The 27,893-nt window shown below is 42.0% G+C and overlaps 2 protein-coding genes and 1 non-coding gene across 7 annotated transcripts in view; 2 read left to right on the top strand and 1 right to left on the bottom strand.

The window, feature by feature from the left end:
- LOC121551991 (cytosolic carboxypeptidase 1) overlaps window positions 1-17,694 on the bottom strand; it is a 51,428-nt gene extending 33,734 nt beyond the window's left edge. Inside the window, exons 1-4 of one of the 4 annotated variants that reach the window (XM_041864716.2) lie at window positions 17,661-17,694; window positions 11,400-11,463; window positions 8,135-8,265; window positions 2,441-2,508 (exon numbers count right to left, since the gene is read on the bottom strand). In XM_041864716.2, the coding sequence (XP_041720650.2) occupies window positions 2,441-2,508; window positions 8,135-8,265; window positions 11,400-11,431 (231 nt within the window). In that variant the 5' untranslated portion in view covers window positions 11,432-11,463; window positions 17,661-17,694. Of the gene's footprint in view, window positions 1-2,440; window positions 2,509-8,134; window positions 8,266-11,399; window positions 11,464-12,587; window positions 12,719-12,862; window positions 12,910-17,660 lie in introns of those variants that run through there. The other 3 variants (XM_041864715.2, XM_041864714.2, XM_041864717.2) reach the window with 3 other exon arrangements.
- On the top strand, window positions 9,445-9,519 carry trnav-uac. Its single transcript has one exon. It is a non-coding gene; the product is annotated as a tRNA-Val (tRNA).
- Window positions 12,920-26,821, top strand: LOC121551992 (N-alpha-acetyltransferase 35, NatC auxiliary subunit). Of its 2 annotated transcripts, none has more exons than XM_041864721.1 (23): window positions 12,920-13,008; window positions 18,967-19,095; window positions 19,689-19,722; window positions 19,876-19,990; window positions 20,131-20,205; window positions 20,297-20,464; window positions 20,863-20,929; window positions 21,053-21,096; window positions 21,336-21,386; window positions 21,919-22,002; window positions 22,651-22,765; window positions 22,907-23,085; window positions 23,348-23,407; window positions 23,498-23,604; window positions 23,988-24,054; window positions 24,335-24,433; window positions 24,587-24,765; window positions 24,833-24,978; window positions 25,089-25,156; window positions 25,305-25,445; window positions 25,640-25,762; window positions 25,876-25,953; window positions 26,073-26,821. In XM_041864721.1, the coding sequence occupies exons 2-23, from the start codon at window positions 18,975-18,977 to the stop codon at window positions 26,130-26,132; spliced, it is 2,181 nt and encodes a 726-aa protein (XP_041720655.1). In that variant the 5' UTR covers window positions 12,920-13,008; window positions 18,967-18,974; the 3' UTR covers window positions 26,133-26,821. The 2 variants fall into 2 exon arrangements, with proteins under 2 accessions (XP_041720655.1, XP_041720652.1); XM_041864718.1 differs by having other exon boundaries at window positions 19,873-19,990.
- The last annotated feature ends 1,072 nt before the right edge of the window (window positions 26,822-27,893 follow it).

Raw genomic sequence — 27,893 nt, 5'->3', positions numbered from 1 at the left:
ATAATAAAAAACTACAGTGAGGGAAAAAAGTATTTGATCCCCTGCTGATTTTGTATGTTTGCCCACTGACAAAGAAATGATCAGTCTATAATTTTAATGGTAGGTTTATTTGAACAGTGAGAGACAGAATAACAACAAATAAATCCAGAAAAACTGATATAACAAAAATGTTATAAATTGATTTGCAATTTAATGAGGGAAAAAGTATTTGACCCCCTCTCAATCAGAAAGATTTCTGAATCCCAGGTATCTTTTATACAGGTAACGAGCTGAGATTAGGAGCACACTCTTAAAGGGAGTGCTCCTAATCTCAGCTTGTTACCTTTATAAAAGACACCTGTCCACAGAAGCAATCAATCAATCAGATTCCATACTCCCCACCATGGCCAAGACCAAAGAGCTCTCCAAGGATGTCAGGGACAAGATTGTAGACCTACACAAGGCTGGAATGGGCTATAAGACCATCGCCAAGCAGCTTGGAGAGAAGGTGACAACAGTTGGTGCGATTATTCGCAAATGGAAGAAACACAAAATAACTGTCAATCTCCCTCGGCCTGGGGCTCCCTGCAAGATCTCACCTTGTTGAGTTGCAATGATCATGAGAACGGTGAGGAATCAGCCCAGAACTATACAAGAGGATCTTGTCAATGATCTCAAGGCAGCTGGGACCATAGTCACCAAGAAAACAATTGGTAACACACTACGCCGTGAAAGACTGAAATCCTGCAGCGCCCGCAAGGTCCCCCTGCTCAAGAAAGCACATATACAGGCCTGTCTGAAGTTTGCCAATGAACATCTGAATGATCCAGAGGAGAACTGGGTGAAAGTGTTGTGGTCAGATGAGACCAAAATCGAGCTCTTTGGCATCAACTCAACTCGCCGTGTTTGGAGGAGGAGGAATGCTGCCTATGACCAAGAACATCCCCACCGTCAAACATGGAGGTGGAAACATTATGCTTTGGGGGTGTTTTTCTGCTAAGGGGACAGGACAACTTCACCGCATCAAAGGGACGATGGACGGGGCCATGTACCGTCAAATCTTGAGTGAGAACCTCCTTCCCTCAGCCAGGGCATTGAAAATGGGTCATGGATGGGTATTCCAGCATGACAATGACCCAAAACACACGGCCAAGGCAACAAAGGAGTGGCTCAAGAAGAAGCACATTAAGGTCCTGGAGTTGCCTAGCCAGTAACCAGACCTTAATCCCGTAGAAAATCTGTGGAGGGAGCTGAAGGTTTGAGTTGCCAAACATCAGGCTCGAAACCTTAATGACTTGGAGAAGATCTGCAAAGAGGAGTGGGACAAAATCCCTCCTGAGATGTGTGCAAAACTGCTGGCCAACTACAAGAAACGTCTGACCTCTGTGATTGCCAACAAGGGTTTTGCCACCAAGTACTAAGTCATGTTTTGCAGAGGGGTCAAATACTTATTTCCCTCATTAAAATGCAAATCAATTTATAACATTTTTTACATGCGTTTTTCTGGATTTTTGTGTTGTTATTCTGTACCTCACTGTTCAAATAAACCTACCATTAAAATTATAGACTGATCATGTCTTTGTCAGTGGGCAAACGTACAAAATCAGCAGGGGATCAAATATATGAACTGTATATGAACCTTTACTTTTTTGGGGTTTGAACCTGTTCAGAACTTTATTATTTTCTGCTCGGAACACTGGAACAGAACAAAAAAAATGGGGTTCTGTTCAGAACGTTTGAAAAATTATTTAGGTTCCAACCCCTGATACACACAAACCTTCTCAATTAAAGTTCGGTCTACACAAATGGCTTTTTTCCCCAACTCATAATAAATTGATCTGTCATCAAGTGGTTTATAAATACATGTAGAGAAATAACTAGATGGGGAGATATAAAAACCATTGCCAAAACCAAGTGTGTGCCATGTAAACTGCATCTCGGGAGGACTATTATTTCCAATACTTTTAGGACACCATGACGTTGATAGTCCTTGTTATAAGTGAGTTGTACCCTTTTCACACTACTGAGCCGAGCTTACTGTACTGCGCTGGCCTGGTTACGCATCCACCACAGTTGCTGGAACCGTGATGAAAATATCAGAGCCAGCTCAGTTTGGTTTGGGTCGGCACAATAGTGTGAAATGGGTACTCAACGATATTCCTTTTCATTAATGTGTTGGTCTCCTTATGCCCTCTGCTTATGATGTTGTGGTACCGTACCGTAGCGGAATGTGGCGTTAAAGTAGTGGGAAAAAATTGCCATAAAAATGGCTGCATTTACACAGGCAGGCCAATTCTGATGTTTTGCCTAATTATTGTCAAAAGAGCTGATCTGATCGGTCAAAAGACCAATTAGTGTAAAAAGTTCAGAATTAGGCTGCCTATGTAAACGTAACCCAAATGACGTGTGCTTGATTTCTGGGACTAACTTAACTCCATAGTGGAATGGGATGTGAACTCACCTCTAAAGTCGCCAGGATGACCTCCATGCCACTGGAGCCCTTGGACATGATCTCCTTACGTGTCTTCTCTGAAACACAGAGAGGGACTTAAGTTACATTACGTTTCCCTATGCTATGTTAGTGTAAATAGGCTACTATAGTACAAGTAATGAGTAGCCTAGTTATAAGGTCATCATATTGTTGTCATTTTTACCATGCTATTTCTTAATCAAATAGCAGAGATCCTGATTTTAAAGTGAAAGTGAGTACTGTATAAGCAAATATAAATAGCATGTACAGTACATTAAGTGTTCCAAAACATGAGCCCTCCAGCTCTCCGTTTACAGAAATTGTGAAATCCATTTGCTGCTGCTGTAGAAGAGTGAAACATACATGCCCCTCTCTCTCAGTCTGACCCCAACCCCCATTACTACCCCTCGTTAAGGGGGGGTTTCCTCAGGGGCGTAATTTACGGGAGGGACAGGGCGGTTATATCCCCCCATTATTATGTGGTCCTCTGTAGCTCAGCTGGTAGAGCACGGCGCTTTTAACGCCAGGGTAGTGGGTTCGATCCCCGGGACCACCCATACACAAAAATGTATGCACGCATCACTAAGTCGCTTTGGATAAAAGCGTCTGCTAAATGGAATATTATTATTATTAGAAAGAGGCTAAATGTTCCTCCCAAATGATATGTTGAAGTCAAACCTATGCCACTGCCTGCCACAGGTTCTCTCTGAAACAGTCTCACCACATGGATGGACACAAAACTCCAGCAACCTTCCCGCGACAGCTCCTCAACAATTAGTAAAATTACCAGGAGGGCTTCCCCATCACAGAAAATTACCACATCAATTGCTATCTCTTACACACACACACACACACACGCGCACAAAAAGAGCACTAAAAACCAACGTAGCACAAACTCAAAACACCAACTCAAAAAAAGGTGTGCACAAATGTATACCCTAGTAGAAACCAACAGAGTCCAGGAACGCACACAAAATAAAACTCAGTCAGCAGCACCCAGGGCAGCTCATATCCCATGAAATAAAGTAATATTGCTGGTGTGGATGCTAGCCACGCCACCCAGGCCAGTAGAGGTTTGATGGAGTGTTTGATGGAGCAGACCTAATGAACACCAGGATGAATGGGAATATGGAAATGGAAAGTGTGAAACATTCCCCCTCTAATGTACAGTGGGGAAAAAAAGTATTTAGTCAGCCACCAATTGTGCAAGTTCTCCCACTTAAAAAGAAGAGAGAGGCCTGTCATTTTCATCATAGGTACACGTCAACTATGACAGACAAATTGAGAAGAAAAAAATCCAGAAAATCACATTTTTAGTGAATTTATTTGCAAATTATGGTGGAAAATAAGTATTTGGTCACCTACAAACAAGCAAGATTTCTGTCTCTCACAGACCTGTAACTTCTTCTTTAAGAGGCTCTTCTGTCCTCCACTCGTTACCTGTATTAATGGCACCTGTTTGAACTTGTTATCAGTATAAAAGACACCTGTCCACAACCTCAAACAGTCACACTCCAAACTCCACTATGGCCAAGACCAAAGAGCTGTCAAAGGACACCAGAAACAAAATTGTAGACCTGCACCAGGCTGGGAAGACTGAATCTGCAATAGGTAAGCAGCTTGGTTTGAAGAAATCAACTGTGGGAGCAATTATTAGGAAATGGAAGACATACAAGACCACTGATAATCTCCCTCGATCTGGGGCTCCACGCAAGATCTCACCCCGTGGGGTCAAAATGATCACAAGAACGGTGAGCAAAAATCCCAGAACCACACGGGGGGACCTAGTGAATGACCTGCAGAGAGCTGGGACCAAAGTAACAAAGCCTACCATCAGTAACACACTACGCCCCAGGGACTAAAATCCTGCAGTGCCAGACGTGTCCCCCTGCTTAAGCCAGTACATGTTCAGGCCCGTCTGAAGTTTGCTAGAGTGCATTTGGATAATCCAGAAGAGGATTGGGAGAATGTCATATGGTCAGATGAAACCAAAATAGAACTTTTTGGTAAAAACTCAACTCGTCGTGTTTGGAGGACAAAGAATGCTGAGTTGCATCCAAAGAACACCATACCTACTGTGAAGCATGGGGGAGGAAACATCATGCTTTGGGGCTGTTTTTCTGCAAAGGGACCAGGACGACTGATCCGTGTAAAGGAAAGAATGAATGGGGCCATGTATTGTGAGATTTTGAGTGAAAACATCCTTCCATTAGCAAGGGCATTGAAGATGAAACGTGGCTGGGTCTTTCAGCATGACAATGATCCCAAACACACCGCCCGGGCAACGAAGGAGTGGCTTCGTAAGAAGCATTTCAAGGTCCTGGAGTGGCCTAGCCATTAGAAAACAAAATCTTTGAGGAGGGCCGTGTTGAGCGACAGCCCAAAATCACTGCTTAGGGAGTCTGCATGGAGGAATGGGCCAAAAGCAACAGTGTGTGAAAACCTTGTGAAGACTTACAAGTTTGACCTGTGTCATGCCAACAAAGGGAATAACAAAGTATTGAGAAACTTTGTTATGACAAATACTTATCTTCCACCATAATTTGCAAATAAATTCATTAAAAATCCTACAATGTGATTTTCTGGATTTTTTTTTCTCATTTTGTCTGTCATAGTTTACGTGTACCTATGATGAAAATTACAGGCCTCTCTCATCTTTTTAAGTGGGAGAACTTGCACAATTGGTGGCTGACTAAATACTTTTTTCCCCCACTGTATAGGCTCATAAATAAAACACACTTCGCAAATCAGGTTTCAGCACTGGAGCAGCTAGCGAGTTCAAACAAATGTGCACACACACACGCATGCACACACACACACACACAGTGGCTGTGCGAAAAGTGAACTCTAAAAATATTTCTATCATACCAGACTTTTTAAAGCTCCTAGAAAACAAAACAATAGCTCACAGTTTACCATCAAAACCAAAACAGTATGGCTATTTCCATGAAAAAGGACCCATGAGCACCAACGTGAAGTTCATAGGAACACATAACATTTGGTGTCAAATGAAAGCTAAGAGTCTATATTTGAGAAATGAAGGCATATATTCATTTTTCAGCCATTTTCATCCTAGAATTTGGAATAAGCTAAGGCTTTGATTTCTGTTCAAACAGATGGAAAAGGGGTCTTAGAAAACATCTACCAGAAAAAGTATTCAAAAGGTATTACAAATACATCAAAAGACAATAAAGTTGAAGTTAAGATCCTTGCCAACTAATATCAACATTCATATTGGATTTTGCTGAAATTATATGCCTTCTGTAAGTTTAAGAAATATTGTCTTATCATTCTGTTACAAAAAAACATATATTGAAGATATTTTCTAATTTCTCTCCCTCATGAGGGAGGATAATGACAGTTCACAGAAGTAACAAGGTAGACCTACCAATTATTTATATTGTTTTTACTGATAACAATTTTGTTTATGATTTAAGTCTTTTAAACGTGTAATTCCGTAACAGAATGACCAAAAAAAATAATAATCAGTAACAGAATGACTGCAATTCAATTGGCTAAAATGGGAAATGATAGTAGTCACAAACCACAGATGGGTCACCTGCTACTGTCCTCCCTTCCACTGGCATACTGTTATGTTCAGATCATAATTTAAAAAATATGTTTTCTTGTCACATACACCGGATAGGTGCAGTGAAATGTGTTGTTTTACAGCAGGGATGGGCAACTTTGATGGAGGTGGGGGCCACAAAAAATCTGAACTCATGAGGGGCCACAGTTGCTCGCAGGTCTGTGTTTAAGGGCAACAACTACCCAGTTTTATGGTACTCATGTTGTGATATCTGCACAAGTAATAGCCAATACAAGTGTTTTTATTGGTTATTGAGGTATTCTAAAAGGAAAATAGAATATAGTGGCCTTTCCACTATTTATTTACTTTTATTGTTTGGCAAGGTGTAAGCACGGTCTTCAGAAATCAGTTCAACTTATGGCAACTATCTTTTATTTGTAGAGTAGCGGTTTTACGTATTTCTTTTATAAATGTTTTACTTTTTACACCCTTTTCTCTCCAATTGGTAGTTACAGTCTTGTCAGCGTTTAATGGAAAATGTACAGTATACTGGCTCTAATATACAGTGCATTCGGAAAGTATTCAGATATTGTTACATTACAACAGGCTTCTTCTAAAATTGAATAAATAAATTAAAATCCCTCAATCTACACACAATACCCCATAATGACAAAGCGAAAAACAGGTTTAAAATAAAAAAATAAAAAACAGAAATACCTTATTTGCATAAGTATTCAGACCTTTTGCTATGAGACTCGAAATTGAGCTCAGATCCATCCTGTTTCTATAGATCATGCTTGAGATGTTTCTACAACTTGGAGTCCACCTGTGGTAAATTCAATTGATTGGACATGATTTGGAAAGGCACATACCTATCTATATAAGGTCCCACAGTTGACAGTGAATGTCAGAGCAAAAACCAAGCCACGAGGTTGAAGGAATTGTCCCTAGAGCTCCGAGACAGGATTGTGTCGAGGCACAGATCTGGGGAAGGGTACCAAAAAATGTCTGCAGCATTGAAGGTCCCCAAGAATACAGTGGCATCCATCATTCTTAAATGGAAGAAGTTTGGAACCACCAAGACTCTTCCTAGAGCTGGCTTCCCAGCCAAACTGAGCAATCAGGGGAGAAGGGCCTTGGTCAGGGAGGTGACCAAGAACCCGATGGTCACTCTGACAGAGCTCCAGAGTTCCTCTGTGGAGATGGGAGAACCTTCCAGAAGGACAACCATCTCTGCAGCACTCCACCAATCAGGCCTTTATGGTAGAGTGGCCAGACGGAAGCCACTCCTCAGTAAAAGGCACATGACAGCCTGCTTGGAGTTTGCCAAAAGGCACCTAAAGGAAATCAAGATTGAACTCTGGCCTGAATGCCAAGCGTCACATCTGGAGGAAACCTGGCACCATCCCTACGGTGAAGCATTTTGGTGGAAACATCATGCTGTGGGGATGTTTTTCAGCGGCAGGGACTGGGAGACTAGTCAGGAGCGAGGGAAAGATGAACGGAGCAACGTACAGAGAGATCCTTGATAAAAAACCTGCTCCAGAGCGCTCAGGACCTCAGACTAGGGCGAAGGTTCACATTCCAACAGGACAACGACCCTAAGCACGACAACGCATGAGTGGCTTCGGGACAAGTCTCTGAATGTCCTTGAGTGGCCCAGCCAGAGCCCAGACTTGAACCTGATTGAACATCTCTGGAGAGACCTGAAAATAGCTGTGCAGCAACGCTCCCCATTCAACCGGACAGAGCTTGAGAGGATCTGCAGAGAAGAATGGGAGAAACTCCCCAAATACAGGTGTGCAAAACTTGTAGCGTCATACCAAAGAAGACTCGAAGCTGTAATCGCTGCCAAAGGTGCTTCAACAAAGTACTGAGTACAGAATACTTACATAAATGTTACACTTCTGTTTTTTATTTTTAATACATTGGCATACATTTCTAAAAACCTGTTTTTGCTTTGTCATTGTGTGTAGATTGATGAGAGGAAAAAAATAATTGAATCCATTTTAGAATAAGGTTGTAACGTAACAAAATGTGGGCTGAATACCTTCCGAATGCACTGTAGGCTATTAATTTCCCGTTGGCCTTTCCAGCATGTTTCAAGCAAATATATGGTCAATGTGTAACCTAGTCTAGGCTAGTACTCTTCTCACCCTGAGTCTGGATGAGGTGGAGGATTTTGGCAGTTATCTGCCTGCCGATCTCAGCGTCCGCCAGCATGGCATCCCTGCTCAGCCTCTCCAGCTGGCCCAACAACATCAGCACCCTGGAGTTACTGGGAACACTGGAGAGAGAGACAAAGAGGTTTAAATACTTAACATATACCTAGGCATCAGGTCATGCTCTCATAAAGCAAATAGTCTCCAGGGTCGTGTTCATTAGGCACCACACGGAGGAAAAAAGGACAGAAAGAGGGAGCGACTAGCTGGACTCGTTCAATAAGAAATGCTTATTTTCACTTTCTGGTGCGAAACTTTTAAAATATTTTCCATAGTGCGCCCTAATGAACACAACTACTCTCTGGTTATATTAAGCTCATGTGGGGCAGTGAGGTCAAAGGTCACAGCCATGGGAGAGAGAATCTAAACGTAGAAATAGACCGAATGTCATTCATATGCCCTTATAAAGACAGAGAGACCGAGGGACAGAGGAAAAAAACAGACCAAAATACACTAAGAGCAACTGAGTGAGTGAGATACTGCTCAAACACACCAACGCAAAAAGACAAATGCATACACATGCCTTCATGCACTTACATGCTCACAGACATATTAGCTAGGCTAAACAGCACAGACATTCACACTAAGAGAGAGTCAAATATTCTACCAAGCCCAGGGTTAGTAGTTTATCAAAAGTTTGCCTATAAATTGAGCTACCAACGCCATTGAAATGTTAGGCCTAGGGCTGGCACAGTTATGGATGAAGACCGTCATGAAAATAAATTTAAAAAAATACAGGAAGAAATTGAAGAAAAAAGGACAGAAAAGTGAAAAGATGTTTTAAGAAATGTTTGCTAATTTATTGAAAATAAAATACAGAAATATCTCATTTACATAAGTATTCACACCCCTGAGTCAATACATGTTAGAATCACCTTTGGCAGCGATTACAGTTGTGAGTCCTTCTGGTTAAGTCTAAGAGCTTCGCACACCTGGATTGTACAATATTTGCCCATTATTCATTTTAAAATTATTCAAGCTCTGTCAAGTTAGTTGTTGATCATTGCTAGAAAGCCATTTTCAAGTCTTTCCATAGATTTTCAAGCCGTTTTAAGTCAAAACTGTAACTAGGCCACTCAGGAACGTTGAATGTCGTCTTGGTAAGCAACTCCAGTGTATAGTGTATATTTGGCCTTGTGTTTTAGGTTATTGTCCTGCTGAAAGATGAAATTGTCTCCCAGTGTCTGTTGGAAAGCAGACTTAACCAGGTTTTCCTCTAGGATTTTGCCTGTGCTTAGCTCTATTCCCCTGTAGCTCAGTTGGTAGAGCATGGCGCTTACAACGCCAGTGTTGTGGGTTCGTTTCCCACCAGGGGCCAGTATGAAAATGTATGCACTCTAACTGTAAGTCGCTCTGGATAAGAGCGTCTGCTAAATGACTAAAATGTAAATTTATTCCGTTTATTTTTATCCTAAAAACTCCCTAGTCCTTGCTGATGACAAGCATATCCATAACATGATACAGCCACCACCAAACATAACGCTTTGTATTCAGAACATAAAGTTAATTTCTTTGCCACATGTTTTGCAATTTTACTTTAGTGCCTTATTGCAAACAGGATGCATGTTTTGGAATTGTTTTTATTCTGTACAGGCTTCCTTATATTCACTCTGTAATTTAGGTTAGTATTGTAGAGTAACTACAATGTTGTTGATCCATCCTCAGCATATTCAAAGTATGCTTTTTTTTAACCATCTACCAATAGGTGCCCTTATTTGCGAGGCATTGGAAAACCTCCCTGGTCTTTGTGGTGAATCTGTGTTTGAAATTCACTGCTCGACTGAGGGACCTTACAGATAATTGTGTGTGAGGTACAGCTGTGAGGAAGTCATTCCAAAATCACGTTAAACACTATTATTGAGTCCATGCAACATATTACGTGACTTGTTAAGCCATTTTTTTAAGCCATTTTTTTTACTCGTGAACTTATATAGGCTTGCCATAACAAAGGGGTTGAATACTTATTGAATCAAGACATTTCAGCTTTTCATTTTGTATTAATTTCTTAATTTCAAAAGACAAAATTCCACTTTGACATTATGGGGTATTGTGTGTAAGCCATTTAATTTGTGTAAGCCATCTCTATTTAATTAATTTTAAATTCAGGCTGTAACACAACAAAATTTGGAAAAGGTCAAGGGGTGTGAATACTTTCTGAAGGCACTGTAGCTACGCGCGCTCCCATTGCACACAGACATGACAGACAAGAAGAAATGGAGTTCCGAGATGCGCAAACTTCAAACACATTACAATATGGAAATAAACAAAACGTATTTCTCGTGTTCATGTGCACCTTAACATCGCATCTACTTGGCCGATTGAAAAAGGGTAAAATACTGCATTTAAATATTAAACTGAAATGCATCACAATGCAACTTGACCAAACATTTCCTCGACACATAATTAGCCTTGCGCACAATAAATACTAATGATACTGGCAAAAGAGGAAAAGAACAACTGTATATACATTTTGGAGAAATGAATGACTAGATATATGGGGAAACATGTATGCGCTAAACAATTTAATATAGAGCCGAATGGCAGATTAGACAGTGCACAATGTCATGGCTACACTTCCTGCTTTTACTTCCTGCTTTGCTCCTATAGGTACACTCGCAATGGCCGCCAGTCCACCCATTATGCCACGTTCATTGACTTGAATGGGGACACCCATTCTATTTCTATGGCAGTCAGGAGCGGAGGAGGAGGAGAAAATGTGCGTCAGTGGTGCTATTCAGCAGTGATATTCGAACGGTTATTACGGTGACCGCCGTTATTTGGCTGGCCAATTACCGTCATCCAAAATTCCATGACCGTCACAGCCCTAGTAGACCTTCTTACTGTAGGCAAAAAAGCTAATAACAGGTCTAGGAGAAAAAGTAGGCTAGCTTTTGCCACAGTATCTGACTCTGCAAGACTAATGCTAAAGTAACAAAGGGCTCGTTATTACAGGCCCCAAACAGTTATTGAACCCAGCAGTGAATGTTTTACAGTTTGACAATAGCTAGGGTCAAGATGGCTTCCTGACTGGCCCTGGCTGGTTTAATGATCTGTGGTGGTGCTGTCCTTAGACTGACCTTACAGTGACATTGAGCAAACTACAGTGTAGAATATGAGGGCAAGGGGGCAGTGTGTGAGAGAGACGAGAATCTGGAAGAAAGAAAGAACTGTGTGTGTGTCCGAGACAGTGGTTACTCACCCTTTCTCGGTGGTCATTTTGGGCTTATTCATTTTTTCTCACACACGTCAACATTTCACATCAACTGCAAATAAAGAAAAGCAAGGATCAGCAATGCAATACAGTTGTCATTCCGTCTGGACTCTAATGTTCACCCCTGTAAAACCCAGTCTATCCTATCTCCCTTTCTTTCTGTCCTGTGGCAAGATGAGATCAGCAACATGGAGAGATGACACTAAATGAAAAACCCATTTCGATTTATCCAATGTAACAAAATAGGGCCGGTCTTGCTGCCTACCAAGCACAACTTGTTTAACCAAAACAAAAGGGTGTCCAGTAGAGTTAAAGGGCTCCAGTGTCAGGAAACAAAAGAGCTGTGACTATGTAATTAAGCCACTTAGCTAAGGTAATCAGACCAAATGCATTGCAAGCCAATAGGAGTAAAACACTAGTAAAGAGAGAAGACAAAAGCAGCATGTATGTAGACATTTGACCTGGGTCATTAATGAGTTATCACCATTCATTATGTCATTGATGTGTAGCCTATACTGTAAGCTCTATTTCTGGATATAAAATTGGAGGCCATCATTTTCTTTTCCAACAAGGATGTCACTAGTGAGCCTACATGTACAGCCTATGCACTGCCTGTTGTTGTTAGCCAAGGGGACTAAAATGAAAAACCGAGAGAATCCTGTTCTTCACTCAGTCGCCCTGGGCTAGTCTGCCCTGTTGTCAGTTATTCGCCTTTGCAGCAAGCATCTTCAGCTAGCTAACGTTAGCTAACTAGAGTAAGTTTTCCCCAAAACTATCCCTATTGCCAACATCAAAGTGTGAATAGCTAAATGCCCCAACTGCTGTAGAAGGGCCTAATCAATGTAGCTAAACGTCACCTGGCCAGGCTGGCTATCTCTGCCAAGTGTGTTGTTGCAAAAATGCACTTATTCAGATTGTCATTGACAACAATATTACCAGAGTTAGCATAACGGCTAGCTAGCAGTAACCGACAGGTTTACGAAATAACTGGCTGGCTAGTAATAAGGACATCACAGCCCCCACTGCACCTGCTCAGTGTCCATTCAGTTTGCTAGCTAACCTTAGCGTAGCTTGCTAGCGTTCCTGCTAACTAATAAGCTAGCCGTTTGTAAATAATGTCAGGGACATGCACTAATATGCTGAAACAAATACTCAAAACAGAAACATTTTACGAACCTAGGTATATGGAAAGTTATTGTTGTCCCATTAGGGCGAGGCAATTCCTAGAGGTATTTGTGTTGCCTTAAACCGATGCCCGGATGTACAAACCCCCTACTCGGTTAGAGAATTGTCAAGAACTGCCAGGACGCACGAATAGCGCAATAATGCAAATGTAGTTTTTAGACGTGACGCGAAAATATGACGAAGGAGCAGCTCTGAATGAACGCAGACTGTAAAACGAGGATCAAAGATCAGACATAATGTAACACTAACATTCAGGGCACACTGACCTGAAACAAGTACGCACTGACCCAACGAGACCCTCCAAGCATTTGCGATAGCTATGTTGTGGGACTTCATGTCCCAACGTGCAATGTAATGCTTAACGTCATATTTGTGCTTCTTCTTCCCGAGGCTCGGACAACTAGCTAGCAAGGTATGTATGCGCCAAAGATCACGCTAAATGTTGCTAAAATTGGCAATATGTTTCATGCAATCGCGTAATATATATTATCTTTCAATTGTGTGATATGCATGATTAAACATTTTTGTTGATACAGACAGAGTCCTAACTGGCTAGGTAGCGTCAACCACATTATTAGCCGGCTCGTCTGGTTTATTATGGTTTCCACTAGTTACCACAGCCACAAAGTCAAAAATTGGCTTCATCGTAAAAATTCATGAAAATAAAAATTTGCTTTTAAGTCTTCATTTAAGGTTAGGGTTAGGCATAAGGTTAGCAGTGTGGTTAAGGTTAGGTTTAAAATCACATTTTAAGAATATTATTTGTAGAAATAGGCGGGGTTTGTGGCTGTGGTAACTAGTGACGACCGTTTATTATACTTTAGCTAGCAAATATATTTATCATAGCTATTAGCGACTAACAATGGCTAGCTTGTGAAATGACAGCAAACTCAGTATTTCATTACAAATTACTATTAGCTAGTTATCTTATTGAATGAATCCTTCACATACCAGCTTGCTTACAGCTGCACTACTATGGTCACATCGTGGGAGAGACAAAATAACACCAGAAAAAGTCGCTAGATTTGTCGCTAGTCGCTTTTTTAAAAATGTGTCGCTAGAGGGCTCTAAAAACTCGCTAAATATAGAGACAAAGTCGCTAAGTTGGCAACACTGCTCCCTCCAGCAGGTAGCGTTTTTTCGCCCAAGCAAGGAGTTTTTGTCAGCAAAAAAAAGTGAATGGCTTATTTGCTATGTAAGGTTTATTTGATGGAATATAAGTTTCTAATGCATAAGTTGTTACTAGTATACGGATATAAGTACGACACGTGACATTCCGGAGTTGTCTCGAGATTGTTATGCATATTCATGGCATGAAGCTAGTAGCATATCATCCCTCTCCATTGACAGTGCTTTCAAGACAACTGGGAACTCAGAAAAAAATTAGGTTGAATCATGATGTCAGTGATCTTCAGGTCATAAAGTCGGAGCTCTAGAAAGAGGCCGAGTTCCCAACTTGGAATTTCGAGTTGGATGACCTTTCAAAACAAATTTTCCCAGTCTGAGCAAATTTCTTTCAGAGTTCCCAGTTGGTTTCGCATAAAACCATTTTCAAAATAGTGTGCCTTCAACAGGATTCAACCTCATACCCTCACATCCCTGAATGTTCCATCGTTCCCTACTCTATCTACTAAGCTACCAGTCAGATTAAACTTTCTGTACAAAATCCTAACTATATTTGTAAGTACGGTGTTCAGTAGAGGTCTATGTTTGAAAGCAGCTTGGAATCGAAGAAAGCACAGGAACCGCAGCGAAATCAGTGGGATCTCGCATTTTGCAACATGCGGTTTGAAAAAGCGTGTTATCAAACAAAGCTTTGTACGTCATTGATGACGTACTTCTGATAACGTGATACACGCATCAGCACACTGCTTCAAAGTTAGCTGCTTAATGATTTCGACACATGACTCGGGGCTCCGGTATCAAACATAACATCACTACCATTATGGAATGGCAAGTTGCGTTGAACAACAAAGGAGCTGATTGGCTGACACTGCCATTCCAAAATGGCTATGTGGTTTCTGCTACCTAGCATGAGGACGAAAAGGACAGTTTTCCAGAAAAACTAGCAGTCGATCAATCTTCTGTGTAACAGTTGGGATAATGGGACAATTCGGAGTACAACGCATTTCTCATGTTGTCCGAGCCATATCTCACGCCAGCTCCGCGGTGTCTTACTCTACACAGGAAACCTGTTCAACCCTAGTGCAGCTGTAAGCAAGCGGGTCGGATCTGCTGGCTAACCTGACAGTCAGCATAAACTGGAAAAAGGATAGCCTGCTGAGTTCCCTTGCCTTGGACCCTAGTGACAGACACTTGGATCACTGTCTCAGAACGTTTCCATTGCACTAGCGCCCACAATTAAGGCCATTTTAGGCATTAACTCAAGCTGCTTAGTCGCTCTACATACACATCAGCATGTTAATCCCTCCTCGGATCGTACTTTTTTTTTTGACATGTCTGTTTGGTAAAATGGATATTACACCCTAACAAGTGTTGTATTTCTCACACACCATCCTACTCTTCAATTATGAGGCCTATTAGTTGAAGTGTCAGACCGCCTCAATCCCCAAAATAGCTCTGTTATACATTCAGATTTGCGTTCAGATTTGCTTTGACACAGGTATAAGGGCTATGCTTACGCTATCTACAGTATGTCATTTGTATTTGTATTTATTAGGGATTCCCCATTAGCTGCTGCCAAGGCAGCAGCTACTCTTCCTGGGGTCCAAACATTAAAACACTTACATATAAAACAGTACATCATATCATTATTACACCACTACCTATCTACAATACAAAATGTTTAATACCACCATACAACAATATCACAATGTGTGCATATGCATGTGTCTATACCTTTGTGTGTGTCTCTTCACAGTCCCCGTTCCATAAGGTGTATTTTTACCAGTGTTTTTATATCTGATTCTACTGCTTGCATCAGTTACCTGATGTGGAATAGAGTTCCATGTAGTCATGGCTCTATGTAGTACTGTGCGCCTCCCATAGTCTGTTCTGGACTTGGGGACTGTGAAGAGACCTCTGGTGGCATGTCTTGTGGGGTATGCATGGGTGTCCGAGCTGTGTGCCAGTATTCCAAACAGACAGCTCGGTACATTACAAAAACAAGCAGTGATGAAGTCAATCTCTCTTCCACTCTAAGCCAGGAGAGACTGACATTCATGTCATTAATGTTAGCTCTCCGTGTACTTTTAAGGGTCAGCCGCGCTGCCCTGTTCTGAGCCAACTGCAATTTTCCCAAGTCCCTCTTTTTGGCACCTGACCACACTACTGAACAGTAGTCTAGGTGTGACAAAACTAGGGCCTGTAGGACCTAAATTGTTGATAGTGTTGTTAAGAAGGCAGAGCAGAGCTTAATTATGGACATACTTCTCCCCATCTTAGCTACTGTTGTATCAATATGCTTTGACCATGACAGTTTACAAACCAGGGTTACTCCAAGCAGTTTAGTCACCTCAACTTCCTCAATTTCCACATTATTCGTTACGAGATGTAGTTGAGGTTTAGGGTTTAGTGAATGATTTTACCCAAATACAATGCGTTTAGTTTTGGAAATATTTATGACTAATTTATTCCTTGCCACCCGTTCCGAAACTAACTGCAACTCTTTAAGTGTTGCAGTTATTTCAGTTGCTGTAGTAGCTGACGTGTATAGTGCTGAGTAATCCGCATATATAGACACACTGGCTTTACTCATTCCTGATTCTACCTGGATTAAGTTTGAGAGGCTTCCATTAAAGAACACCTCTGTGTTCGGTTAGATAAGTCACTCTTTATCCACATTATAGCAGGGGGTGTAAAGCCATAAAACATGTTTTTCCAGCAGCAGACTATGATCGATAATGTCAAGCCACACTGAAGTCTAACAAAACAGCCCCACAATCTTTTTATCATCAATTTCTCTCAGCCAATCATCAGTCATTTGTGTAAGTGCTGTGCTTGTTGAATGTCCTTCTCTATAATCATGCTGAAAGTTTGTTGTCAATTAGTTTACTGTAAAATAGCATTGTATCTGGTCAAACACCATTTTCCCAAATAGTTTACTAAGGGTTGGTAACAGGCTAATTGGTTGGCTATTTGAGCCAGTAAAGGGGGCTTTACTATTCTTAGGTAGTGGAATGACTTTTGCTTCCCTCCAAGCCTTGGGCACACACATTCTAGTAGGCTTAAATTGAACATATTGTAAATAGGAGTGGCAATATCGTCCGCTATTATCCTCAGTAATTTTCCATCCAAGTTGTCAGACCCCGGTGGCTTGTCATTGTTAATAGACAACAGTAATTTTTTCACCTCTTCCACACTCACTTTACAGAATTCAAAATGACAATACTTGTCTTTCATAATTTGGTCAGAGATACTTGGATGTGTAGTGTCAGCAATTGTTGCTGGCATGTCATGCCTAAGTTTGCTAATCTTGCCAATGAAAAAGTATTAAAGAAGTTGGCAATTTCAGTTGGTTTTGTGATGAATGAGCCATCTGATTCAATGAATGATGGAGCTGAGTTTGTCTTTTCCCCAAAAATTTTCATTTAAGGTGCTCCAAAGATTTTTACTTTCATTCTTTATATCATTTATCCTTGTTTCATAGTGTTGTTTCTTCTTCTTTTTATTCAGTTTAGTCACATGATTTCTCAATTTGCAATACGTTTGCCAATCGGTTGTGCAGCCAGACTTATTTGCGATTCCTTTTGCCTCATCCATCTCAAACATACAATGTTTTGGTATCCCAGTTTCTAAACAGAGATTGTACAGTATGTATCTCCGTCTAGCAGTATAACACTAACATGCTACCCAGACCGCGGAAGTTGATTTTGACCCCCCACACCAGACGCGATCAGGACATGCAGGTTGAAATATCAAAATAAACTCTGAACCAATTATATTAATTTTGGGACAGGTCGAAAAGCATGACTGTAAATCGCTTTGGATAAAAGCGTCTGCTAAATGGCATATTATTATTATACATTTATGGCAATTTAGCTAGCTAGCTTGCTGTTGCTAGCTAATTTGTTCTGGGATATAAACATTGGGTTGTTATTTTACCTGAAATGCACAAGGTCCTCTACTCCGACAATTAATCCACAGATAAAACGGTAAAAATGTGTTTGCTAGTAATCTCTCCTCCTTCAGGCTTCTTCTTCTTTGGACTTTATATGGCGGTTGGCAACCAACTTTATGGTGCCTTACCACAACCAACTGGACTGGCGCATAGACCTCAGTTCATCTTTCAATCACCCACGTGGGTAGATGCTCCTAAAAACCAATGAGGAGATGGGAGAAGCAGGACTTGCAGCGCGTTGAGAGTCACAAATAGAACCGAGTTCTATTTTAGTGCCTGGCCACGCAGATCCTCGCGAGCAGTGTGGGTGCAATGATTGAATAACATGTATGTGTAAATTTCTTTTGCAACGCTCGCGGTCAGCATGTAACCCACCTAGTCCAATATTGGACTAAATGAGCCTAATGTTACTCCTTAGAACAAGGACCTTACATGTTTTGTTTAAAGGCCAAATTGGTTCTCGAAGCCAATGCGGTACTGTTCTAGAAACATAAATCCCTCTACTTTCAAATCACATCAAAATAATTTCACAAATGGAAAATACGCACTTACTGTACACTGTTTTAACCGGCTCTTAACAAAACACCCCCCTACAGAAGACGCTTTCTTCCAATGACGCTTATGTGTAATGTAATGGAACTGTGAGTCATGATCAAGCGCTATAACCACTTTTCCCATATCAAAGGCTATATCTGTGATCTGTGACGGTTCTGATAACGAATGCGTTGTTTGTATCGTGGAGCAGTGCACAGGAAATAATAAAATCCAATTGTTAAATGCTATCAAAACCAAACCTGGATGTCAATGTTTTGCGCACACACGCGCCGTTGTACTTTCTGTCTGCGACAGCATGGTGCCTGTATTGCGAGGTTGATTAGCTAGACAAATGGGTGTGAAACAGACAGGTGTGCGCGCAAAGCGAGACATCATGGAATCCATATTTAGTTTTGATTTGGAGGGGGTGGTAGCATCTAATAAATACATTATTTATTGGGCACTGCTCAGCGATGCAAACGATGAGTTTTCAATCACAACCGTCTACCAATTACGGATATACCTTTGTTCGTGGGAAAAGTGTCACCTAACAGGCACAGTCACGGGTCGGCAAATAACTTGCAAGGTGAGTACATTTTATACAGCTAGACCAGAGTTCCACTGGGTATCTATCACTAGAACACAGTTCCACTCTGGTCTAGGAAATGGGCTATCTGGCTTCAGTGTGGATGTTCAATCCACACTGAAGTCAGAAGAGAAGTGTGTGTCATGTACATCTACTGGGTTTACTTTCAGCTGTAACCATGGTGATGAAGTCATCAGTTGAGGATGATGATGTGGGATGGGGACTGGGTGTCCCAGAGAAGATGAGGAACAATGCAAACTGGGTGGACATTACACATGACTTCAAAGAGGCATGCAAAGGTACAAGCTCAGTGTGTGTGTTTTCTTACATGCTTTAACACTTTTTTTCAGGATGTGCTGGTGATTTGAGTTCTTGGGGGCTTTTGATACTTGCCCCTCTCGTTTGTTTGTTGGACAGTTCTGAAATACCTTCCCTGGTAAATCAGGTTTCTCATCAAAAGATTGGTGTAAATTTACATTTTACATTTTTAGTCATTTAGCAGACGCTCTTATCCAGAGCGACTTACAGTTAGAATCACACAACCAGTAAAATAAAGGCCTGTACAGTACAGCAATTCCTAATGTATATCCAGTGTTTTCAGCTCTGTGGGAATTTGGTGCCACCAGTCTGAAATGGAAGCTGGATGGCACAGGTTAACATGCCCTGCTGACCCCATTGACATCAATGCATGACTAAGTCAAAATTAAATTTAAGTAGAAGTTAGGATTCACCCTTTGGCGTCTAACTCCTGTTTGATGATGAGTTCCTGTGTATTTCTTCATACAGTACATACTGGTGTTACACTGTACTACTGTAACATAAATACTGCTTTTATCATTATAGTTCAGATGACTGAATACTTTTGCATTTGTTTTCTCTGTTGTATTTACAGAGCTCAACCTTGGGGAGTTGCTCCATGACAAATTGTGAGTATGAGTGTTTGTTTGTTTCACTGTTCTAATCAACCATTAGTGAAATACTGAAGTGCTTGCAGTCTGCCTCATTAATGCATACTGGGTATCTATCACTAGACAACACACACACACTTTCGGTATTTCTAATGGCACATTTTTCAGCAGGTTTGGCCTGTTTGAGGCTATGTCTGCCATTGAGATGATGGACCCCAAGATGGACGCCGGGATGATTGGCAACCAGGTCAACAGGAAAGTCCTCAACTTTGAACAGGCAGTCAAGGTATGGCTCTGATTCCTGGAGTTTCAGACTGTAAAATTAAAATGTTGGTCTTATGTTGAACCTTTAGTGAAGTGCATTATAGTCCATAAAGACTCTCCCCCTCCCTTTCGTATCCTCTCTCTCTCCTCTCTTGTCTCTAGGATGGTGCCATCAGAGTGAGGGACCTCAGTCTTCCTGAGCTGATTGGGATCATGGACAACTGTTTCTGCTGCTTGGTCAGTTTTATTGCCTTATCAATACCAAACTGTATCAACAAACTATGCATAATAATTACCAATCAAAACAAACGTAAGTATGTGTGTGTAGATCACCTGGCTGGAGGGTCACTCCCTAGCCCAGACAGTGTTCACCTGCCTGTACGTCCACAACCCCGACCTGATCAAGGACCACGCCCTCAAGGCCTTCGCTCTGGGCATCCTCAAGGTGTGCGACATTGCCCGCGAGAAGGTCAACAAAGCTGCCGTGTTCGAGGAGGTAAGCCACTTGGTCCCTTAGGGCTTTTGCACACACACAGTCACGCCAATGGCCATAAAAATTGGCAAGACGGCACCAACAGATCTGGGACCAGGGTAACGCACACCATCTCCTATAATCCCGTCTATGGGACACAGTTAGGCTTGCAAAATTCTGGAAACTTTCAATAAATTCCCTGGTTTTCCAGAACTCCTGGTTGGAGGTTTACGGGAATCAGAAGAGAATATAAGCAGGAAATCCGGAATCCTCCAACCAGGATTTCTGGAAAACCAGGAAATGTATTGAAAGTTCACATAATTTTGCAACTTACTGTACCTCCTAGGTCTTCTGATCTGAAACAACACTTTGTTTGGTTATATATGTAATATTCAAGATCCTGTTCTATGTTCTGTGTCTAGGAGGATTTCCAGGCCATGACGTATGGCTTCAAGATGGCCAACAATGTGACAGATTTACGGGTTACAGGTGATGTTCATGTGATGGGTTTAGTCAGTGTTGTGGTAAATTTTTGGCATTGGCGGTATAGAATATATATGTAGTAATGTGTGTGTACCAAATTAACCTTATATATGTCAATGGCACCAACAGGTATGCTAAAGGATGTGGAGGACGAGTTACAGAGAAGAGTTAAGGTACAGTACTTGCACACTACTTTCTTCCCGTGAACTAACAACTGAACATGACTACACTCTGGCAGAATGGCGAAACACATTACTGAATAATATCGCTCATCCTTAACTTCGATGACCGCAAGTGTGTACCTCCAACAGAACTGCACAGCTCATCCGTCACAAGTTATCTCCTCTTCCTCTCTCTCCTTTCCCTCTCCCTCTGTCATTCCCTGTTTTTCGCTCCCCATCATCTCCCATAGAGCACACGCAGTCGCCAGGGCGAGCAGCGGGACCCAGAGGTGGAGTTGGAGGTAAGACTCTCAGTCACTCTCTCCCTATGGGTATATCCACCAGTCCAACCTATCATCTCTCAAATCCAATGGCCTAATCTCAAATCAACCCAAAAATGTATGCCCTATACACTGTTGATCTAAGAGGCTTTGATAGGTCTAAGCAATATGGTAAAATTCCCACCTAGCTTATCAGAGGAACACTTAAAGCCTTATCTATACACCTATCAAATTATATCAGAGTGCATATGGTGTGGTGTAGTGTAGCATCTAGGGGTCAATTTGGGATTCTCCATATATTCCCTGCCTTCTGCCATGCCCAGTCCAGCAGAGCTTAAGAGTGAGGCAGCCTTTCAGTGAGACAAGCCTGGAAATATGCAGCCGTTTCAACAACAAAAAAGGATCAATCCCCCAAAATGGAGAGGTTTCTGGGTGGTCGGAATGAACATTGTGCGACAGAGCTAAATCTGTGTGTCCCTAGGGCCTACAAAGATATATTGTGTGTTTTTGAGATTGTGTGTGACTTAACCTTTTTCTGTGCCTCCTTTCTCAGCATCAGCAGTGTATTGCACTTTTCAGTAGGATCAAGTTTACACGTCTTCTACTGACAGCGCTGATCGCCTTCACTAAGAAAGAGGTAACACACACACATTTAGCTTAGCTTTACTAAGAAAGAGGTAACACACACACATTTAGCTTAGCTTTACTAAGAAAGAGGTAACACACACACATTTAGCTTAGCTTTACTAAGAAAGAGGTAACACACACACATTTAGCTTAGCTTCACTAAGAAAGAGGTAACACACACACATTTAGCTTAGCTTCACTAAGAAAGAGGTAACACACACACATTTAGCTTAGCTTCACTAAGAAAGGGGTAACACACACACATTTAGCTTAGCTTTACTAAGAAAGAGGTAACACACACACATTTAGCTTAGCTTTACTAAGAAAGAGGTAACACACACACATTTAGCTTAGCTTTACTAAGAAAGAGGTAACACACACACATTTAGCTTAGCTTTACTAAGAAAGAGGTAACACACACACATTTAGCTTAGCTTCACTAAGAAAGAGGTAACACACACACATTTAGCTTAGCTTTACTAAGAAAGAGGTAACACACACACATTTAGCTTAGCTTTACTAAGAAAGAGGTAACACACACACATTTAGCTTAGCTTTACTAAGAAAGAGGTTCATGTGCATAACGGTATGCTGATTTGATTTTTGATTTGGCGTGTAATTGGTTGACTGATGTGTGATGTCATGTTGGCTCTGTCAGACCAGCTCAGTGAGTGAAGCCCAGAAACTCATGCAGCAGGCAGCAGATCTCCTCCCAGCCCTCCACTCTAACATTGAACATGGCATTCAGTCCCAGAACGATACTACTAAAGGAGGTAACACACACTACACCATGGCACCTAGGCCCAATGTGTCCAACACTACCGTAAGAGGCAATGCTACACTCACTTGGAGAAACTCTGACCGCAATTGAGCCACTCACAGTTCTGAACCCTGACCTCCCCCCTGCGTTCCAGATAACCCAATCATGATGGGGTTTGAACCGCTGGTGAACCAGAGACTGCTGCCCCCCACCTTCCCCCGCTATGCCAAGATCATCAAGAGGGAGGAGATGGTCAATTACTTCAGCAAGCTCATCGACCGCATCAAGACTGTGTGCGAGGTCATCAACACAACTAACCTACATGGAATTCTGGTACGGGCCCATTGTAACGCCAAGGTAGTGGGTTCGATCCCCGGGACCACCCATACACAAAAATGTATGCACGCATGACTGTAAGTCGCTTTGGATAAAAGCGTCTGCTAAATGGCATATTATATTATTATTATATTATTACTACAATAATAATTTTGAACATTACTGTAATACTACATTCTGACAATGGTTCTGGAATGGTCTGCTTGTTGTGTGAAAATTTGCTAAAGGTTGTAGTAATGTTTTAATGTTCTGCTTTCAGAACTTTTTCTGCGAGTTCAGTGAGCAGTCCCCTTGCGTCCTCTCCAGGTCTCTGCTGCAGGTACGCAGCATTCTCCCTCGTGATTGGTGCATCTGGACAATTCTCTCTTCTGATTGGTCCAGTTCTGATGAATCCCCTCCCTGTCTCTAGACAACGTTCCTGATTGATAATAAGAAAGTGTTTGGGACCCAACCAATGCAGGACATGATCAAAGACGCTCTGAGGTACTTTGTCAGCCCGCCAGTGCTCTCCTCCAAGTAAGTCATCGAAGATTGGAGTGCTTCTTTCTATGCCCAACCTTCAAATGCTTTAGAAAGGCAACCTTCCTACCTTCCTTGAATTCATAACAGATCTGAATTGGTTGGAGTGGTGTTTAAAATGGTGGCAATGTTGCTTTCACCTATCAAATACCACAAAGGAAGGAAAGATGTGTTTCTGAGGTATTCGAACAGGGCCTACGTGTTTGTGTAACAGATCTGAATTGGTTGGAGTGGTGTTTAAAATGGTGGCAATGTTGCTTTCACCTATCAAATACCACAAAGGAAGGAAAGATGTGTTTCTGAGGTATTCGAACAGGGCCTACGTGTTTGTGTTAAAGCTCTATCTCTAAAACTGACTGATCCATGCGTTGCCTCTGCAGGTGCTGCCTGCATAATAACCAACAGGCCAAGGACTACATTGACTCCTTTGTCACACACTGTTCAAGGGTAAGTCACCTGGCTGCGTTCCAAGACCTCTTTTCTCTATATTAATGCCACAATCCTTCATTCGTGTTTTTCCAGCCCAAACAGCATCCCCGCCACTTGGTTAGCTATGAAGTTGAGGGATAGAGCTTGGGGAAATGTTACCACTCTAATTTATAGATGGAGCCGTGGCTCTGACAGTCCTTGAGATCAACATGATAGTTTTAAACATACTTTGAAGCTATTATTACCATTTTTTTCTCCAAACAATGGACTAAAACAACCTTGTTCGGTTTCCCTGCAGCCCTTTTGCAGTCTCATCCAGATCCACGGACACAACCGCGCTCGGCAAAGAGACAGACTAGGGCACATCCTGGAGGAGTTTGCCACGCTGCAGGATGAGGTGTGTGTGTGTGTGTGAGAGAAGCACAGCATTTGAGTAGGCGTTGCTGTTTAGTGATGTAAATGATCTAAAATGTGTGTGCGCACACTTGACTGTATGTTGCTGTTCTCCTGTGGTTGACTTATGGGACTGGTGCGGGGGCGCCCCCTGCAGGCAGAGAAGGTGGACGCGGCACTGCACAGCCTGCTGATGAAGCTGGAGCCCCAGAGACAGCACCTGGCCTGCCTGGGCACCTGGATCCTCTACCACAACCTGCGCATCATGATCCAGTACCTGCTCAGCGGCTTCGAGCTGGAACTCTACAGCATGCACGAGTACTACTACATCTACTGGTGAGGAGTGTGCGCACACGTGTGTGTGTTCCATGTGTACACTTGACTGAGGTGTGTGTGTGTGCAGGTATCTGTCAGAGTTCCTGTATGCGTGGATCATGTCCACTCTGAGTCGGGCGGACAGCTCTCAGATGGCTGAGGAGCGCCTCATGGAGGAGCAGCAGAAAGGACGCAGCAGCAAGAAAACCAAGAAGAAGAAGAAAGGTCAAGGAGGTCAGGATCAAGTCATACATTATTTACATTGCATTGAATACATCTGGGAGTACATCGCCCTTGCCCCATCCATAACTTGTTCCTCAATAAGAATGTGTTTCCACCTGCAGCTCGCCCCCTCAGCAGAGAAATCACCATGAGCCAAGCCTACCAAAACATGTGTGCTGGTATGTACAAGGTAAGTGTACACACACACAAACTTGTCCTAAACATGTTATGTGTACTCTGCCCTGGCTCAGTTGCAGTCCCATTTTCTATCCAGACAATCTCAAGCCTGCATAAACACACGCACACACACACACACTGAACTCCTGTCTCTGGTGCAGACTATGATGGCTCTGGATATGGACGGGAAGGTGCGGAAGCCCCAGTTTGAATTGGACAGCGAGCAGGTGCGCTACGAGCATCGCTTTGCCCCCTTCAACAGCGTGGTCACGCCACCGCCAGTCCATTACATCCAGTTCAAGGTATAGTAGTGTGTTACCAACCGTCGCTAGCTATGACTGTGTGCTTGCGTTTTCATGTGTCTGTGGTGCGTTCCAGGTCGATGTAATTGCAGACGAGCTGCAAAGAATATCTCAGGAATGACATGTTATAGTGGAGATTAAAAAAAAGACAATCTGTAACGTGACCTGTTTCTCTCCGTGTGTGTCGGCTATAGGAGATGTCTGATCTGAAAAAGTACAGTCCTCCTCCCCAGTCAGCTGACCTCTACATGGCGGCCAGCAAACACTTCCAGCAAACCAAACTCATCCTGGAGAACGTCCCCAGCCCCGACCCAGAGGTCAGCAAACCCTATAACCCCTAATAGCAGTAGTAGAAGCAGCAGTAGTAAAATAGATTGTGTCTCATGTTTGTGGGTCTGAATTGCCACTTTTAATTTGCTGATTGTTGCAGGTGAATCGCATCCTAAAAGTTGTCAAACCCAACATTGTGGTCATGAAGCTACTTGCCGGGGGGCACAAGGAGACAAAGGTAACAACACATCATAATGCAATGAGAAAAACGTGCCACAAAATATATTGGGGAATTTAAACATTTCTGGGGCATTATTGTTGTTGGGTGATCAAAATAATGGTACTCCCCATCTCTAGGTACTACCAGAGTTTGATTTCTCTGCTCACAAGTACTTCCCTGTGGTCAAGATCATCTGAATCCAAGCCCTGCGTTACTATGACAACTCAACCCAGTGCCCACCTCCCTGACTCAAGTGTGGCGTGTGAGCCCAAAACGGAGACCAACTCAACAATATTCCTGTCTGTGTTACTGTGCGTCACTCTGGTAGGACAGAGACAGTCTGAATTGGATAGTTTGAGGACGCAACATTGTTATATGTCCCATTATGGCACCTGAGATCATGGCCATTTGCATTTTGAAGTAGTCAATTTTCTTCTACTCCTTCTATGAGTTGGTAAACAAACTCAAAGGTTGCATACTGCCACCTATGGTGTGTTGTTTGAGCAGGTATAAAGCCAGATTTACTGCCACCTGCAGTTATGGAATGCTTTCTGACAAGTATAATTCATTGGCTGATCCCTCCTGATGACTAGCATGGAATTATGTGATCTTCCTTAACCCATAGGAAGTCCCACCCAGTTGACTACTTCAAAATGGTGAAAGACCTCAATTGCACTGCCTTAGCTAAAACAGGCTTTTGGGCGCTAGAGTCCTCTACCTCTGTGGCATTGACCCACAAAAGACTACAAATACCAGACATCCTAAAGGACGGACAGAACTACATCCTCCACAATTGCCAAAATAAAAAACTTGGCTCTGGTATTAAAATGATTTATTTTTCGTCATCTGTCATACACTTCCTCAATAAAAACCTATGATTATTTAACAGTTCAGAAAATGTGTTAATCGACAGTTCAGTAAGCAACAAATACATTGTAACAATCTAACGGCAACAAAAATCCATTGTACAAAATTAAAAACCTATGCACAAGCAAAATATGTTCAACCATGATTTCCATTTGAATGACTCCGCTATATAAAAAAAATATATACAAATGTTTGGATTTGAAACATTTACAGTAGTGGGTCTGCCTGGTACACCAAGGATGCACAGAGGCCACTTTTTTATCAACATAATTCAGGTCTTGGAAAAAAAGAAACCATATCAATAAGTTAAAAATAGTTATTCTGTTGTGAGCAGGACACATGACCTTCAACCCTGCATGGTCAAAGCTTGAATGATCCCTGCAAACATTTCAAATGATAAAACAAAAACCTCATTACATTTTTCTAGTTTACATTTTGTCATACAGCCGTGTTACCCAATTGTGAGTTACTTCAGAGAGAAAAGTACAGTATGAAATTAAACCTTTTCTACTGGTTTGTGAGACTACGGTAAGATAACTGCTTGAACGTAACTAACTGCACATTAAGTCATTATCAAGACTAAAGAGTGAATCAGAATCGCTGAGTAGATGACGATTAGGTGAGTAATCGGAGTACAGTTCTCTAACAGCATGATCTGGGTTTTGTGTTATCACACACACACTACAATTTCATTTTCACACATGTCCTACATGGTTTTACAGCAGTTCTGAGAACCAAAGACCGGTTTCACGTTTTCCTGACAAAATATACATTTACTGCAGAAGACTTGAGTATATTAAGGCAAAACGTAAGATGCTTTCACTTGAGTAGAAGAGTCTGTGTTGCACTACGGTAGTCTTGACCATTGCCAGTTCTGTCAAGGAGCTGTAGTCTCTCCCTGGTTCTGTAGTGGATCGTGAATGTGAAAGGAGGGGGGGGGGGGTCTTAGCTCCCATCTTTCACCTACCACCTAACAAGACCAAACAGTTGATCATTATATCACTAAAACAGAGTGTGTTTTTACCTCAGAACTGCGCGAGCTCTGCCTGTTTGTCAGCCTCAAACTCTCCCTCGTTCTCATCGTCTCCGTT

This window comes from Coregonus clupeaformis, chromosome 18, assembly GCF_020615455.1.
Source record: "Coregonus clupeaformis isolate EN_2021a chromosome 18, ASM2061545v1, whole genome shotgun sequence".
Classification (NCBI taxonomy): domain Eukaryota; kingdom Metazoa; phylum Chordata; class Actinopteri; order Salmoniformes; family Salmonidae; genus Coregonus; species Coregonus clupeaformis.
Note: the sequence above shows the minus strand (reverse complement) of the source record. Positions and strands in the feature narration are given on the sequence as shown.